The following is an 18,998-nucleotide window of genomic DNA, read 5'->3' on the forward strand; positions in this document are numbered from 1 at the left end:
GGAACCGCATTCTCGCGCTTCATCGAATTTCGCCATTACACGCTCCTTGATGGTCTTGAACAGCAGCGTACGATATCCTTTGAAAACTGTATTTCCTTCTCTTTTCTTTGCCACGTAATCCAGTATGTTTTTAATAGTGCTTTTAGACTTCACTTTAGGGTATCTTTTCAGAAGCTTGTCGTATGTGTCGAAACCTCTTAAATTATAATCATCGTACGTGTTCTCCAGTGTGTTGTCATCAAACGCCGTGATGATACTTGCAACTTTAACCTTCTTCTTGGGAGACGGTTGGTATTCACTGTCACTGCGATGGTGTACTCGACGACGAACCTGGGTGCACGAATGGCAAAACGTCATTTTTTTCGGATGAATCCAGGTTCTGTTCCCAGCATCCCTATGGTCGCAACCGTGTTTGGCGACATCGCGGTGAACACACACTGGAAGCGTGTATCCGTCATCGCCATACTGGCGTATCACCCGGCGTGATGGTGTGGGGTGCCATTGGGTACACGTCTCTGTCACCTCTTGTTTGCATTGACGGCACTTTGAACGGTGGACGTTACATTTCAGATGTGTTACGACCCGTCGCTCTACCCTTCATTTGATCCCTGCGAAACTCTACATTTCAGCAGGATAATGCACGACCGCATGTTGCAGGTCCTGTACGAGCCTTTCTGGATACAGAAAATGTTCGACTGCTGCCCTGGCCAGCACATTCTCCAGATCTCTCACCAATTGAAAACGCGGGTCAATGGTGTCTGAGCAACTGGCTCGTCACAATACGCCAGTCACTACCCTCCGCCACACACCGTCAGGTGGCTTGCGGAGTATGGATGTAGATGTAGATGTAGAACTGTGGTATCGTGTTGAAGCTGCACGGGCAGCTGTACCTGTACACGCCATCCGAGCTCTGTCTGACTCAAAGCCCAGGCGTATCGAGGCCGTTATTGTTGTGGGTACTGATTTCTCAGGATCTATGGACCCATATTGCGTGAAAATGTAATCAAATGTCAGTTCTGGTATAATATATTCGTCCAATCAATATCCGTTTATCATCTGCATTTCTTCATGGTGTAGCAATTTTAATGGCCAGTTGTGTGCTTTTATGTTGTAATTGTATGTACTGAGACGTTCTACGACCTTGCAGGTTTGCTCTTCAATCTGTTCCTACTGCACTTGACGTGTAAATAAAAAGAAATATAAAACATCACATGAACGGGTGTATCAGCTTTAGACTGCTGGGGAGGTTAAAGACCGTTTATGTTACAAGCGAGCTCTGGTGCCTGGGAAGAGGGGTGTGAGAGAGCAGAAAAGGGGGCGGGGGTGGGTGTTTCTGGACCGCGACGTCTTCGCCGTGGGGTGCCGCTCTGCTAACAGCGATTGCCTCTCGGCTCCCCTCAGCGCCCGACTCCCATCCCCCACCCCAGTGGGTCACGACGCCACAGGTGTCCGCTGGTCACTGCTGCGCATGCGCGGACACGTGACTGTCTCGAGGGCGCGTGGTGGGGGGTGGGGTGGGACTGTAGCGCGCCTGATATAAATACCTGCGCGGCGGCGTTCTTCGATCACTTGCTTCGGCGAACGATCCGAGGACTGTGCTTCTCTCGTCTGCGGAACAACCCCCAACAACTCAGGTGAGGTAACACTAATCATGCGTTTCAAAGTTTATTGAGCTCCATTCATCATGATCATAAGTGTTCTGCCGCAGGGCAGGTCTTCACATGTATTAGTCCATGCAGTTCTCTCCTATCGTTATCTCGTAATTGTTTTCTGTCCTTATACGATCCACCATCTGGTATCTTCACGCCCTCTTTTCTTCTTGCTCTCCTTCATCTTCGTTTTTTTTTTTTTCATTCATCGTCCCTTCCATAGCATCTCTCATCCTGCGTCTGAGCCAATTGTGTTTTCCCATCCTCATTACCTCTATAATTTCAGTGTCTTGTCCCACTTCTCTCAACATACCCTGACTTTTCGCTTTGTTCACCCATTTGATCTTCTCCAATCTTCTGCATATCCACATCTTCTTCTTTAATCCTCTTTCCTGGGTGTCCATGTCTCAGCTCTGTATAGTGTCATACCCAATATGAAGCAATTTGCCTGTCGCTTTTTCAGCTCCTCGTCCATGCATCTACATAGAAGATCCCTCTTCTGGAATGAGATTTTCACTCTGCAGCGGAGTGTGCGCTGATATGAAACTTCCTGGCAGGACGGGACGTGAGTCGTGCTTGGGTAGCTCAGTTGGTAGAGCACTTTGCCGCGAAAGGCAAAGGTCCCGAGTTCGAGTCTCGATTCGGCACACAGTTTTAATCTGTCAGGAAGTTTCGTATCAGCGCACACTCCGCTGCAGAGTGAAATTCTCATTCTGGAAACATTCTCTGTATACTACAGCATCATCCGCAAAAAGCAGCATGGAACTTGCGACACTATCTACTAGGTCATTTATATATATTGTGAAAAGCAATGGTCCCACGCCAGAGGTTACTTTAACGTCTGTAGACGTCTCTCCACTGAGAACAACATGCTGTGTACTCTGTGATAAAAACTCTTCAATCCAGCCACACAGCTGGTCTGATATTCCGTAGGCTCTTGCTTTGTTTATCAGGCAACAGTGCGGAACCGTATCGAATGTCTTCCGTAAGTCAAAGAAAATGGCATCTACCTGGGAGCCTGTATCTAATATTTTCTGAGTCTCAAGAACTAATAAAGCGAGTTTGGTCTCACACGATCGCTGTTTCCAGGAATCCGTGTTGATTCCTACAGAGTAGTTTCTAGGTTTCCAGAAATGAGATGATACGCGTGCAAAAAACATATTCTAAAATTCTACAACAGATCGACGTCAGAGATATAGGTCTACAGTTTTGCGCATCTGCTCCACGACCCTTCTTGAAAACTGGGACTTCCCACTCTCGAATCGCGCGCGAGAAAAACGAAAGTTCAGATCTTTCCGTGCGAGCTCTGATTTTCCTTATTTTATTGCGATGATCATTTCTCCTTGTGTAGGAGCGAGTAAGCGAAATATTTTCGCAGGAAAAATTTAGTAGCTGAAATTTTCTGAGAAGTTCTTGAATCAGTGGAAAAATACCTTTATTTTAGTGACGCCCAGCGCAAATCTAGTATCATGTACGTAACACCCTCTCCCCCATTTCGCCATAATAGTAAACGTGCTGCCCTTCTTTGAACTTTCTCGATGTCGAGAATTTCTCGATGTCTATGTAGTCCGTTAATCCTATCTGGTAAGGATCCCACACCGCGCATCAATATTCCAAAAGGACGGACAAGCGGAGTGTAAACAGTCTCTTTAGTATTTCTGTTGCATCTTCTAAGTGTTCTGCCAGTAAAACGCAGTCTTTGGTTTGCTTTATCTGTGTCATGTTCCAGTTTAACTTATTCGTAGCTTTAATCCCTAGATACTAAATCAAACTGACAGCCTTCAGATTTCTGTGATTTCTCGTGTGACCGAAATTAAGCATTTTTTTTTTCTTTTTTAGTACTCATGTGGATGACCACATTTTTGATTATTGAATGGCAACTGCTATTTTTTACGCGATACAGATATCTCACCTAAATCGTTTTGGAACTGGCTTTGATCTTCTGATGACTTTACGAGATGGTAAACGACAGCAAACAACCTAAGAGGGCTGCTCAGACTGTTTATGTAAAGGGGAACAACAGAAGCCCTATAACGCTTTGTTGGAGAACACCAGATATTTACTTCTACTTTACTCGACGACTTTGCGTCAGTTACTACGAACTGTATCCCTTCTGACGCGAAATCACGGATCCAGTCGCATAACAGAGACGATACTCCATGGGAACCTAAATTAGTTTAAAGTCACTTCTGAGGACTAGTATAAAAAGCCGTCTGGAAAACTAAAAACATGGAAACAATCTGAGATCGCCTATCGATACCACTCATTGCTGAATGAAGAGCTAGCTTTGTGTTCCCGCAAGAACGATATTTTCTGAATCCGCTGGGCCATTACAGAATGGCCTTTATCAAAGTCCTTTATGTCAGTGTTTATACCTTTTTTTGTGGCTCGTACCGCCGCTAGAATGGCTACCCATACGGCATTCATTCCTGCGGTGAGCAGTCGTTATAATTTCTTTGGCCCATCATCGTGTAGTGAGAACAAGTAAATACTGTACGTCGAGATGCCATTTTCTATTATAGCGAAAGGTAACACCAGCACGTAATCTTAAAAGATTTTGCTGCCTAACCATGCCACTGACTTTCTCTTGTAGACTTGGGGAAAAGTTGCCAAATTGTATCAATCTGAGGTTTCATTTTTTTTTAATACCGTAAACAGTAAGTCACGAACGCATTTAAACAGTGCAACCCTCAACTGTACGATGCTGTTCTTGCCATTTGATTTAAAGAGTGGCAGTTTGAGAAAAATAAACACAGTTCAGTTAATTTACTGTACCTCCCTATCTGGAACAAATTAGGAATCTAGTTTTCTAATTTCTATAAGTGGATGCATAAATAGTGCTACTTTTGCAAATTATAGCCCTGATCTCAGAGGAATGTACTGGTCTAAGTTTCAGAAAATGTTCCATAGTTGGAAAAGCGGCACTCAGATACAACTTTTCCACTTCTTTCCCCACCTGACACCCTTTGCCTGAATCCACATTTACCATTTCATGCTTATGATCGTCTCTTCATTCAATCTTCCTCACGCAACTCGCATTACCATCCCTATGATTTACGAATGATTTTCTATGGTGCCTTCCCCAAAGGGTCTCTAAAACACTTCTTTCTCACAGGCGGAACTGCAGTTCAAAGTTTCGTCTGCTTTGGTTGCTTCGGTTAGTTAGTTTATTATTTTATTTTATTGTATTTTATTTTTATTTATTTATTTTGCGTGTGCTACTTCTAAGCCCAGAAGCTCCTTCTCTAGGCTTTGAAGTCTTGTTGGAACTTTCATCATTTCCCTCGGATTCGGCGATATTTCTTGGATGAACTCCTTCAGCCCACTTTTTGCCTGTCATGGCTTCTGTCGCGTTGAAATTATGGAGCTATTCGTTTCGTTCTGCAGTGTCGAACGCAGGTTTTCCTGTGTGCAGTACGTTTAAACCGAACATCGTACCTTCAAATGGAACAATATCTTCATCCCATTATTTTTCAAGCTCGTTGGAATACACTTTACTGCGGCAAATATTTTCGTATCGCAATTTGTACTTTTGTTTCTACAGCTAAATGAAATTACTCTGTGTTCCACTTTCCGTAAAACCTTTCTATTGCCACACCGTAATACAAAATAATTATTTAATTAATAACTTTGGGTAAAGAACGCATTAGGAAATACTGAAGAACGTTTCTAAATAATTATTTCGCACTCAAAATACTAAACACATCTCGCTATACAAGCAAATTTCTTGATTTCCGGTACAATATCGATAACTTAAAGCTCTACATTATAGGCATTGTCCCCATTTCTTCTTTGTCAGTTTTCTACAAACGAATCGTAACCATAGTTGACTGTCTCAAAAATAAGCTTACCTCATGTATATTCACCCATAAATAAAAAATTGTGCTGGCACTTGCGTTATAACAGCAAACCCCTTCACCACATAGACAAAAGGTCGCTTGAAAAATGCAACAAAACCAGCGATATCATCTCTCAACACGCAGCTCAAAGTTGACAATATGGCTCCAGCAATGTCGGATAGAACATGAGGTAAGAATTTTATTGCAGTCGTACAAATTAGGTTCCAGAACAATATAAGCAACTCTCCCCTATGTATACAAATTTTTTCCGATTGCATCGACAAGAGCGTTGAAGAGGACTTCAGTGACAAAACACTAACAGTATGGGATTATTATTCCTCAAACACGCTGCCTTTTCCCGTTTATTTGTCAAATCGACATCCCTTACAAAATGCCTTGTACATACTCCTGTTTCTCCAAATACTCCGCCTACACAGGGTGATTCACGAAGATATGCAAATATTTTAATAAGTTATTCTACAAGTAAAAGTAAAGAACAAAGTTCGTGTAAACATAGGTACGCAAATGTTTAGTTACGGAGATTTTGCCTGAAATTCACCAACTTCGCTAGTATGAAGGCATCGCAAAACTGTGCGAGGTTAAATCAAAGCACGATTTCCATTTATTTTTTTTGTTATTGATCTGGTGAATCTAATAAACTATGTCCCAAACGTGTATCTGCAGTATTTTTCCAGAACATCCAGAGAAGCAAAGACGTAATTTCGTAAAATTTTTAATTTATTAACAACTTGGCCCAATTTGATTTTTTTTACGTTCCACCAATGACACAAACTTTTCAACGGAAGATGTAGAGAACTTAATTTTTGAAAAATGATGGTAATTACGTTAAGTGAAACTGTATGAATGTATCTGATAATCTGCTTTTATTAATACCATTGCACACGTGAATTCATGTTAAACCGGAGAAAACAAAGCACAGTGGTAAGGAAGTTGTACAGCGTACATACAGTTTCACAATATACTCACAAAAAAGTTCAGAAACGTCTGCACCGAGTTCAATGCATTTAGCTGCACGTGTGTGAACAGACTTTGTTGCTCGTTTCAGTTTCACAGGGTTGTTCTTAATTTCGTCTATTCCATTGAAAATGCGAGCAAGTAATGCCTCACGTGTATTTACGTTGTACTCACAAACTATGTCTTTCATCTATCCCCATACGCAAAAATCTTTTGGTGTTAAATCGTGCGACGTGGGTGGCCAAGACGTGTAACATCACGACCAATCCATTTCTGCGGAAAATGTTCATTTAAATGTGTCGTAACGGCGTTCTGAAATATGGAGGCGAACCATAATGTTGAAAATACAATTGCAATCGGCTAGAAAGTGGAATATTTTCGAGCGAGCGGGGCATTTCTTCCCGAAGAAACTGTAAGTACGCCTCACCAGTTAGACGTCCTGGAAAAATGAATGGTCCAATAAAGTGTGTGTTGGTTACACCAGACCACACATTTATGCTAAATCGGTGCTGGAAATTGCGTTGCACTGCTACATGTGGGTTTGCTTCAGACCATACGTGCTCGTTACGTAAATTGTTTACACCATCTCGAGTAAACTGTGCCTCATCAGTAAATAAAATGTGTTTGTGAAACAGCCGATTAGAATTTAAACAGTTGCGCGACTCCAAGCGAAGGGTAGGATCTCCCGAATGTAAATATGGCACTTTTTGTTTATGGTAAGGATGCATATTATTGTACTTCAGTGTACGCCGTACCTTAGACTGTCAGATACCTGTTCATTGAGAGGTACGTTGAACAGCATCCATAATATCCTGATTATCGTCTTCACGTGTCGAGCGCTCAGTATGATTATGAACGCTAGGTAGAGAACCTGTCTCCCGTATCACTCGAAATACTCCACTAATGGTTCGTGCATTCGGGATCCTCCAAGAAGGATAACGCACGCGATATTCGTTAACTGCAGCCGTAGCATTACCATCACATTTGCCATAAATAAACACCATATTGGCGTATTGCTCTGTCGTAAATTTGAAAGGAATCCCTGTTTCATCAATAATTTACAAACTATAATAGTTACTACGTGGTTTCACTTAAATACACTGTTGTTAGTAAGTCCTTTCACTGAACAATGCAGAAAACTAACTCGTTTCACGGTTAGGAAACGGCTGAAACAACTGACTAACGGTTGCCAACAATGACATGAACATTCCTACATTCTTAATGGAAAGTAAACAAATATACTTGTATAATGATCTTTGCTTCTCTGGGTGTTCTGGAAAACTACTGCAGATACACGTCTGGAACATGTTTCATTAGATTCACCAGACCAACAACAATAAAATAAATGGAAATCGTGCTTTGCTTTAACCTCGTACAGTTTTGCGATGGCCTCATATTAGCGAAAGTCGTCAATTTCAGGCAAAATCTTTTATTAGCTGTAACTCCGTAACTAAACATTTGAGGACCTATGTTTATATGGACTTTTATCTTTAGTTTTAGATGTAGAATAACATGCACTACTGGCCATTAAAATTGTTACACCACGAAGATGACATGCTACAGACGCGAAATTTAACCCACAGGAGGAAGATGCTGTGATATGCAAATGATAAGCTTTTCAGAGCCGGAGGCGACACCTGCAACGTGCTGACATGAGGAAAGTTTCCAACCGATTCATCATACACAAACAGCAGTTCACCGTCGTTGCATGGTGAAACGTAGTTGTGATGCCTCGTGTAAGGAGGAGAAATGCGTACCATCACGTTTCCGACTTTGATAAAGATCGGATTGTAGCCTATCGCCATTGCGGTTTATCGTATCGCGACATTGCTGCTCGCGTCGGTCGAGATCCAATGACTGTTAGCAGAATACGGAATCGGTGAGTTCAGGAGGGTAATACGGAACGCCGTGCTGGATCCCAACGGCCTCGTATCACTAGCAGTCGAGATGACAGGCATCTTATCCGCAAGGCTGTAACGGATCGTGCAGCCACGTCTCGATCCCTGAGTCAACAGATGTGGACGTTTGCAAGACAACAACCATCTGCACGAACAGTTCGACGACGTTTGCAGCAGCACGGACTATCAGCTCGGAGACCGTGGCTGCGGTTACCCTTGACGCTGCATCACAAACAGAAGCGCCTGCGATGGTATACTCGACGACGAACCTGAGTGCACGAATGGCAAAGCGACATTTTTTCGGAAGAATCCAGGTTCAGTTTACAGCATCATGATGGTCGCATCCGTGTTTGGCGACATCGCGGTGGACGCACATTGGAAGCTTGTATTCGTCATCGCCATACTGGCATATCACCCGGCGTGATGGTGTGGAGTGCCATTGGTTACACGTCTGCGTCACCTCTTGTTCGCATTGACGGCACTTTGAACAGTGGACGTTACATTTCAGATGTGTTACGACCTGCAGCTCTACCCTTCATTCGATCCCTCCAAAACCCTACATTTCAGCAGGATAATGCACGACCGCATGTTGCAGGTTCTGTACGGGCCTTTCCGGATACAAAGATGTTCGACTGCTGCCCTGGCCAGCACATTCTCCAGATCTCTCACCAATTGAAACCGTCTGCTCAGTGATGGCCGAGCAACTGGCTCGTCACAATACGCCAGTTACTACTCTTGATGAACTGTGGTATCGTGTTGAAGCTGCATGGGCAGCTGTACCTGTACACGCCATCCAAGCTCTGTCTGACTCAATGCCCAGGCGTATCAAGGCCGTTATTACGGCCAGAGGTGATTGTTCTGGGTACTGATTTCTCAGGATCCATGCACCCAATTTGCGTGAAAATGTAATCACATGTCAGTTCCAGTATAATATATTTGTCCAATGGATACCCGTTTATCGTCTGTATTTCTTCTTGGTGTAGCAGTTTTAATGACCAGTAGTGTAGAATGACATATTAAAAAAATTACACGTGTTCGTGATGCATGTGCTTGCGAATGCTGGGGTTTTGCAGCCGGTGTGGGAGGCGCAAGCAGTAATGGGTAACGGTGGATGCGGTTACAGGAGGATGCAGGCCCCGTCTACGTGGTCGTCGGTGGTGCCGCTGTCGCTGGTGATCCTGGCGGCCGCCCTCGCCCCCGTGGCCCGCCCCCAACCCGCCGGGGGCGGCGAAGAGGCCTGCGAGACGCTGCCCTCGGAGATCCACATCATCAAAGGTGAGCGGACTGGTGTCTTCTGACGTGAGGGGCGCTCGGTGCCACAGTCGCAAGGTACAGAGGGGGGGGGCGGGGATGGTGGACGTAATCACCCCTAATACAATGTGACCTTCAATACAGCTTCCAGCAGCCTCGCAAAGAGTAAGTACGTTTCCCGTGAGGATTCTTGTCCGTTCTCCCTGCAATGTAGTGCCGAGTTTGGGTAATGATGATGGAGATGGATAGCTATCACGCCCCTGTCTCTCCAGACTAAACCATAAAGGTTCCACAAGATGCGACATTGTCGCGAAAACCACAGTGACCCATATATGTAATACGTTTCCTTTAATTTACGTCTATGGTCACAATCTTTTTTGTTTAACAGATTATGTATGAAACAGATATGATGGTCATTAAAGACCGAAATCGGTAATCTGTTAAATAAAAAAGATTGAACAGAATTGGAGAGAAGAGGAGTTTGTGGCACAACTTGACTAGAGGAAGGGATCAGTTGGTAGGGCATATTCTGAGGCATCAAGGGATCACCAGTTTAATAAGTGAGGGCAGCGTGGAGGGTAAAAATCGTAGAGCGAGAGCTAGAGATGAATACTCTAAGCAGTTTCAGAAGGATGTAGGCTGCAGTCGGTACTAGAAGATGAAGAAGCTTGGACAGGATAGTTTAGCATGGAGAGCTGCATCAAACCAGTCTCTGGACTGAAGATCACAACAACAACCGTGAATATCAGGAATCCTGTAAAACATCAAATATACGACATCGCTGCGGCCGGAAAAAGATCCTGCAAGAAAAGGGACCGATGGCGACTGAAGAGAACCGTTAGACGTGACAGAAGTGCAACCCTTCCGCAAATTGCCGCAGATTTCTGTGCTGGGCCATCAACAAGTGTCTGCGTGCGAACCATTCAATGAAACGTCATCGATATTGACTTTCGGTGCCGAAGTCCCTCTCTTGCACTATGATGACTGCACGACACAAAGCTTTGCACATCGCTTGGGCGCATCAACACCGACATCTGACTGTTGATGACTGGTAACATGCTGCCTGGTTGAACGAGGCTCGTTTAAAATTGTACCGAGCGGATGGACGTGTACGCGTATGGAGACGTCATGAATCCATGGACATTGCACGTCAGCTGGGCACTGTTCAGGCTGGTGGAGGCTCTGTAATGCCGTAGGGCGTGAACAGTTGGAGAGATGTGGGACCCCTGATACGTCTAGACACGACTCTGACAGGTGACACGTGCGTAAGACTCCTGTCTGATCACCTGCTCCCGTTCATGTCCATTCCACGTTCTGACGGACTTGGGCAATTCCAGCAGGACAATGCGACAACCCACCACTCCAGAATTCCTATAGTGGGGCTCCAGGAACACTCTTCTGAGTTTAAACTCTTCCGCTGGCCCACACGTTCCCCGCACATGGCCATCATTGATCATATCTCGAATGAACGTGCTGTTCAGAAGAGATCTCCACCGTCTCGTACTCTTACGGATTTATGGACCTCCCTGCAGGATTCGCAGTGTCAGTTCCCTCCATAGCTGCTTCAGACATTAGTCGAGTCAATGCCACTTCGTGGTCGCGCGGGCCCTTCAGGATATTAGGCAGGTGTACCAGTTTCTTTGGCTATTCAGTGTACAACAGCGCAACCTCAAGGCTTGGCTGTCATCTCCATTTACGTCAAAGCATGCATTTGTAGCGGTGTCGCCATATTTTTGTCTCTCTCCTGTATTTCGTGGAGATAAACGATTTTGCCAGACCATAAAGAAATAGTTGTAGCAGAACCATGCAGAATTGTGATTTCTAAAAAAAATGCTTCTGGAAACCATAAATGAACAAACTGAAGCCATTCGACAAGAAGCTGAGTGAATTCATCGATACCCCACGAAAACAAACCTCATACGCTTGAAAGTATTCTAACACCCAAGAAGAATTCTAATTCTATGCCGTTCAAATTCTGAAGGCGGCAGGGGTAAAATACAGGGAGCGAAAGCGTATTTACAATTTGCACAGAAAGCGATTGGCAGTTATGAGAGTCGAGGGACATCAAAGGGAAGCAGAGTCTGAGAAGGAAGTGAGAGAGTGTTGTAGCCTATCCCTGATGTAATTCAGTATCTATATTGAGCAGGCAGTAAAGGAAACAAAAGAAAATTTGGAATAGGAATTAAAATCCTAAAAACGTTGAGGTTTGCCAGTGACATTGTAATTCTATCAGACACCTTAAAGGTCCTGGGAGAGCAGTTGAAGGGAATGGACAGTGTCTTGATAGGAGGATGTAAGATGAACATCAACAAAAGCAAAGAGAGGATAATGGGTTGTAGTCGAATTAAATCAGGTGATGCTGAGCGAATTTGATTAGGAAATGAGACACGTAAAGTAGTAGATGAGTTTTGGTATTTGGGGAGCAAAGTAACTGTTGATAGTCGAAGTAGAGAGGATATAAAATGTAGACCGGCAATGGCAAGGGAAGCGTTTCTGAAGAAGAGAAATTTGTAACATGGAGTACAGATTTAAGTGTCGGGAACTCCTTTCTGAAAGTATTAGTATGGAGTGTAGCTAAACTGAAACATGGATCATAAATAATTTAGGCAAAAAGCGAATGGAAGATTTTGAAATGTGGTGCTATAGACGACTCGAAATGAATTCGAAATCCGACTGGAATTGCTGCAGACAGTGAATGGAGGTTCATCATAGCCTTTTAGCGAGAGAACATTTTGATGGGAACCGCGTAGAATCAACATTTGGAGTCGGTCATCTCATCAGCGGCCATTGCACACACAGGTTGAGGGTGACACGGCGGCCGGTTAGTGCCTTTGGGCCTCCATGACCTGTTTGGGCAGACTTTAGTTTAGTTTCAATAATCTAGAGGCCACTAATATTTTCCTGCAACTTTATGAAAAGTACAAAGATCTCAAAACCATATAATAACGAGAACAATATTTACACTATGCGGTCAAAAGTATCCGGACACCTGACTGAAAAAGACTGCTAAGTTCGTGGCGCCCTCCATCGGTAACACTGGAATTCAGTATGGTGTTGGCCCATCCTTAGCCTGGAAGACAGCTTCCACTCTCGCAGGCAAACGTTCAACCAGGCGCTGGAAGGTTTCTCGGGGAATGGCAGCTCATTCTTCACGGAGTGCTGCACTGAGGACAGGTGACGATGTCGGTCGGTGAGGCCTGGCACGAAGTCGGCGTTCCGAAACATCCCAAGGTGTTCTGTAGGATTCAGGTCAGGACTCTGTGCAGGCCAGTCCATTACAGGGGTGTTGTTGTCGTGTAACCACTCCGCCACAGGCTGTGCATTATAAACAGGTGCCGATCATGTTGAAAGATGCAGTCGCCATCCCCGATTTGCGCTTCACCAGTCGCAAGCAAGAACGTGCTTAAAGCATCATTGTTGTCCTGCGTTGAGATAGTGGCACACAAAGCAACAAGGGGTGCAAGACCCCTCCACGAAAAATATGACCACAGAATAACACCACCGCCTCCGAATTTTACTGTTCGTACTACACACAGTGGCAGATGACGTTCACAGGGCATTCACCATACCCACACCCTGCCATCGGGTCGCCACATTGTGTACCGTGATTCGTCACCCCACACAACGTTTTACCACTGTTCAGTCGTCCACTGTTTACTCTCCTTACACCAAGCGAGGCGTCGTTTGGCATTTACCGGCGTGATTTGGGACTTATGAGTAGCCGGTCCACCGTGAAATCCAAGTTTTCTCACCTCCCGCCTAATTGTCATAGTACCTGGAGTGGATGCTGATGCAGTTTTGGAATTCCTCTGTGAAGGTGTGGATAGGTGTCTGCCTATTACACATTACGACCCCCTTCAACTATCAGCACTCTGTGTCAGTGAACATATGAGGTCGGCCTGTGCGCTTTTGTGCTGTACGTTTCCCTTCATGTTTCCACTTGACTATCACATTGGAAACATGGAGCTAGGGATGTTTAGGAGTGCGGAAATCTCACGTACAGACGCATGACACAAGTGACACTCCATCACCTAACCACATTCGAAGTCCATCAGTTCTGCATAGCGCCCTATTCTGCTCTCCCACGATGTGTAATGACTACTGAGGTCGCTGATGTGGAGTACCTGGCAGTAGGTGACAGTACAATGAAGCTAAAAAACGTGAGCTTTTGGGGGTGTTTGGATACTTTTGTCAGGAACAGAAGTGGACCCAGAATGGAGCCTTGAGGAACCGCCGCATTCTTTTCTGTCCGCAGAGGAGTTCGACGAGCTGGGCCGGCTGCAGAGGACCTGCACCAGCGAGGTGGGCGTCAACAAGTGCGAGGGGGCGTGCAACTCGCAAGTCCAGCCCTCCGTCACCACCCCAACTGGCTTCCTCAAGGTGCGTACCCGTCATCACCACAGCACACGACTCTGATCCCAGACCCTATGGAGAGCGATTTCTGGGACGTGTGGGGACGTGGGAAAAATATCGACACTTCTCGATATCGAATTCTTTCATCTGAGTACTGAAATTCTCTCTAACTATAGTTTTCTGTTGTCACTTTTACTCATATTGGTGTTTTACACCAGGTACGATGTCCATTCAGTATGTATATCAGTGGAGTGAGTATAGCCTACTGTGCATGTTCTCAACGTCACACCAGCCTACTCACATGATTCTGGGACAGTCCTGCTTCTGTACAATTTGCGATAATAGCGAAACGTGAATATTATTGGTATTCACCTTGTTTTATATACGTTTCTGTGCGTCTGAGTTTTTGTATCACCTATGGTATAGTATCGTCGTTGTTTTATAAAAAGAAATATGTGAAAGGATGACCAGTCACTTTTCATAGCTATGTACAAAAAACGTATAATTACAAATATCATATTGTTTTGAGGCACTGTATATGTTTAAAATATCGAAAGACGGTATTACAAAGTCTTGTATTGTGCACATAATTTCTGCGATTTTCTAGCCACGTTTTTACGAGACAAGTGCCAGATAAATATGTTAAAGGACGTCGTTTATTGACAAAAGCCAAGCACATTGGATGAACTTCGAGAATCCATCGTACATTCGTGTGCAAATATCCAACTGAACACGTTGCAGTCAGTAGTTCGTGCTTCAGTTCGGCGGCATCGTTTGTGTGTGGGTCTTAATGGTGACTATTTCGATCACATACAATGACATCTTTGAGTTGGACTTTGAGCTACACTTTCACCAAAAATGAGACAATTTCGTCAATTAGTATGCAAGCTATAGACGTTTAAAGAGTGGATGCATTTTTTTGGACCCCTCTGTATTACTAGTCTTCTCCTATATCTTTCTAAGGGTTTCGATTATCTATCATGAACCATCTGTAACGCTTTTTCCAGGTCGTGTCTTGATTTTTCTTTAATCTTGCTTTCAACATCAACCGCAAACTCAGAATTGCCTCTCTAGTGTCTTTATCTTTCCTAAAGCGAAACTGATCGTCATCTAACACATCCTCAATTTTATTTTCCATTGTTCTGTACATTATCATTGTCAGAAACTGGAAGTGCTGGCGTAACACTCCTCTGTGTCAGCGGTATTATGAGCATGGCTTTCTTTCAAACACTAAGGGCAGCGTAATATTATTAGCACGGCACTCAAAGTGCTAAGAGCCGTCGGCTAGTGCTTAAAATTTGCATTGTAGGACATCACCTATTCTATACTAAGATCTATGCTATGTCTATCTTTCTGCTCGTCTTTCGACCGGCCCTTGTGTCCGAGCGGTTCTAGGCGCTTCAGTCTGGAACCGCGCTGCTGCTACGGTCGCAGGTTCGAGTTCTTCCTCGGGCATGGATGTGTGTGATGTCCTTAGGTTAGTTAGGTTTAAGTCTAGGGGACTGATCTAAGATGTTAACTCCCATAGTGCTCAGAGCCATTTGAACCATTTTTTGTATTTTGAGTACAGTATGTTCAAACTTCTGACGGCAGTTCATTCCCAAAGCTATGTTATGACATTTTATATCAGTTGAAATCATGTTAGCAGTACAGTAGGTTCAAAAAATTTCTTGTTTAAGTACAGTGCGTTCCAAAGGGCATGGTCTGACATTGTGTATCAGTTGAAATGAGTATAGTACGTTCAAAAAATTTCTTTTCTGAGTACAGTGCGTTTCCAAAGTAATATTTTGAAATTTAATATCAGTTGAGTTGTGTTTTGAGTGCAATGTGTGCACAAAATTTCTCTTCGGCGTACAGTGCGTCCCCAAATGTATGTTGTGATATTGTTTGTCAGTTGAAATTGTGTGTCGAGTACGGTATGTTCAAAAAGTTTCTTTTCTGAGTATAGTGCGTTCCCAAAGTAATAATCTGACATTGTAGATCAGCTGAAATTGTTTTGAGTACAGTATGTTCAAAAAGTTACTTTTCTGAGTATAGTGCGTTCCCAAAGTAATAATCTGACATTGTTCATCAGCTGAAATTGTTTTGAATGCAGTATGTTGAAAAAGTTTCTTTTCTGAGTACAGTGCGTTCCCAAAGTAATAATTTGACATTGTACGTCAGCTGAAATAGTTTTGAGTATAGTACGTTCAAAAAGTTTCTTTTCTGAGTACAGTGCGTTCCCAAAGTAATAATCTGACATTGTACATCAGCTGAAATTGTTTTGAGTACAGTATGTTCAAAAAGTTACTTTTCTGAGTACAGTGCGTTCCCAAAGTAATAATCTGACATTGTACATCAGCTGAAATTGTTTTGAATGCAGTATGTTGAAAAAGTTTCTTTTCTGAGTACAGTGCGTTCCCAAAGTAATAATTTGACATTGTACGTCAGCTGAAATAGTTTTGAGTATAGTACGTTCAAAAAGTTTCTTTTCTGAGTACAGTGCGTTCCCAAAGTAATAATCTGACATTGTAGATCAGCTGAAATTGTTTCGAGTACAGTATGTTCAAAAAGTTTCTTTTCTGAGTACAGTGCGTTCCCAAAGTAATAATCTGACATTGTACATCAGCTGAAATTGTTTTGAGAACAGTATGTTCAAAAAGTTTCTTTTCTGAGTATAGTGCGTTCCCAAAGTAATAATCTGACATTGCAAATCGGCTGAAATTGGTTTGAGTACAGTACGTTCAAAAAGTTTCTGTCCTCCGAACCCGGCCTCTGAGCACAGCGTGTGTGTTTCTTCAGGAGTGCTACTGCTGCCGCGAGTCGTTCCTGCGCGAGCGCACGGTGACGCTGTCGCACTGCTACGACCCGGACGGCGCCCGCCTCACCGCCGAGGGCACGGCCACCATGGACATCCGGCTGCGCGAGCCCGCAGAGTGCAAGTGCTTCAAGTGCGGCGACTTCTCGCGCTAGCCGCTCCTGAAGACGCCGCGCCGCGCTGCGCAGAAACGCCGCCGACTCCTGTGCCGCCTGCGACTTTAGTATCGCTGCCGGCCTTACTGTGACGTCACCTGACGATGCTGCGCTGTTGCGTTTCTCGACCACTTGTCTCCCTTTGTACACTGCAGATGCGCAATAAAGACACCAGAGATGTACTCGGTTTTTTTCTCCAGACGCTTTCCTTTGCTTTCATTCACGTTCCAAGTTACAACCATTTTGTTTTCCTTGAAACAGACTCACGACAATTCACCGTCGTGTTGACCACGGCCATGTAATATTGGCCACGGACAAAATACTAATCACCACAATAATAGATCTCACTGTAGACGGTGTGCGGCCTGCTACCACGACTTCACGTGAAGCTCCTCAATTCACTTGCGTCACAGATCTGAAGCGGTGTGTGTGTGTGTGTGTGTGTGTGTGTGTGTGACACACTTGTACAGAGTTAGTGCAGTGGCGTGTTTCGTCTGAAGACAAGACATAACAGCAGACAGCAGCTGTCACGTTTGCACATTGTCATGACCTCAGCATCTACATCTACATCCATACTCTGCAAGCCACCTGACGGTGTATGGCGGAGGGTACTTTGAGTACCTCTATCGGTTCTCCCTTATATTCCAGTCTCGTATCGTTCGTGGTATGCCTCTATGAGGGCTCTAATCTCTCTGATTATATCCTAATGGTCTCTTCGCGAGATATACGTAGGAGGGAGCAACATACTGCTTGACTCCTCGCTGAAGGTGTGTTCTGGAAACTTCAACAAAAGCCCGTACCAAGCTACTGAGCGTCTCTCCTCCAGAGTTTTCCACTGGAGTTTATCTATCATCTCCGTAACGCTCTCGCGATTACTAAATGATCCTGTAACGAAGCGCGCTGCTCTCCATCGGATCTTCTCTCTTCTATCAACTCTATCTGGTACGGATCCCACATTGCTGAGCAGTATTCGAGCAGTGGACGAACAAGTGTACTGTAACCTACTTCCTTTGTTTTCGGATTGCATTTCCTCAGGATTCTTCCAATGAATCTTAGTCTGGCATCTGCTTTAACGACGATCAATTTTATGTGATCATTCCATTTTAAATCACTCCTAATGCGAAGTCCCAGATAATTTATGGAATTAACTGCTTTCAGTTGCTGACCTCCTATATTGTAGCTAAATGATAAGGGATCTTTCTTTGTATGTATTCGCAGCACATTATACTTGTCTACATTGAGATTCAATTGCCATTCCCTGCAACGTGCGTCAATTTGCTGCAGATCCTCCAGCATTTTAGTACAATTTTCCATTTTTACAACCTCTCGATATACCACAGCATCATCCGCAAAAAGCCCCAGTGAACTTCCGATGTCATCCACAAGGTCATTTATGTATATTGTGAATAGCAACGGTCCTACGACACTCCCCTGAGGCACACCTGAAATCACTCTTACTTCGTAAGATTTCTCTACATTGAGAATGACATGCTGCGTTCTGTTATCTAGGAACTCTTCAATCCAATCACACAACTGGTCTGATAGTCCATATCCTCTCACTTTGTTCATTAAACGACTGTGGGGAACCGTACCAAACGCCTTAAGGGAGTCAAGAAACACGGCATCTACCTGTGAACCCGTGTCTATGGCCCTCAGCGCCAGCTGGGTTTCACACGATCGTCCTTTTCGAAACCCATGCTGATTCCTACAGAGTAGATTTGTAGTCTCCAGAAAAGACATTATACTCGAACATAATACGTGTTGCAAAATTCTACAACTGATCGATGTTATAGGTATAGGTCTATATTTCTGCACATCTGTTCGGCGTCCCTTCTTGAAAACGGGGATGACCTGTGCCATTTTCCATTCCTTTGCAACGCTACGCTCTTCTAGAGACCTACGGTACACGGTGCAAGAAGGGGGGCAAGTTCCTTCGCGTACCCTGTGTAAAATCGAACTGGTATCCCATCAGGTCCAGCGGCCTTTCCTCTTTTGAGCGATTTTAATTGTTTTTATATCCCTCTGTCGTCTATTTCGATATCTATCGTTTTGTCATCTGTGCGACAACCAATAGAAGGACC

The 18,998-nt window shown here is 44.1% G+C and overlaps 1 protein-coding gene across 1 annotated transcript; it reads left to right on the forward strand.

Moving 5' to 3' along the window:
- The first annotated feature begins 1,583 nt into the window (after positions 1 to 1,583).
- LOC126295353 (partner of bursicon) lies at positions 1,584 to 17,099 on the forward strand. Its single transcript, XM_049987824.1, has 4 exons — positions 1,584 to 1,634; positions 9,485 to 9,636; positions 13,868 to 13,992; positions 16,747 to 17,099. The coding sequence occupies exons 2-4, from the start codon at positions 9,489 to 9,491 to the stop codon at positions 16,915 to 16,917; spliced, it is 444 nt and encodes a 147-aa protein (XP_049843781.1). The 5' UTR covers positions 1,584 to 1,634; positions 9,485 to 9,488; the 3' UTR covers positions 16,918 to 17,099.
- Positions 17,100 to 18,998: the final 1,899 nt, after the last annotated feature.

The sequence above is a fragment of the Schistocerca gregaria genome, chromosome 11 (genome assembly GCF_023897955.1).
Source record: "Schistocerca gregaria isolate iqSchGreg1 chromosome 11, iqSchGreg1.2, whole genome shotgun sequence".
NCBI lineage: Eukaryota > Metazoa > Arthropoda > Insecta > Orthoptera > Acrididae > Schistocerca > Schistocerca gregaria.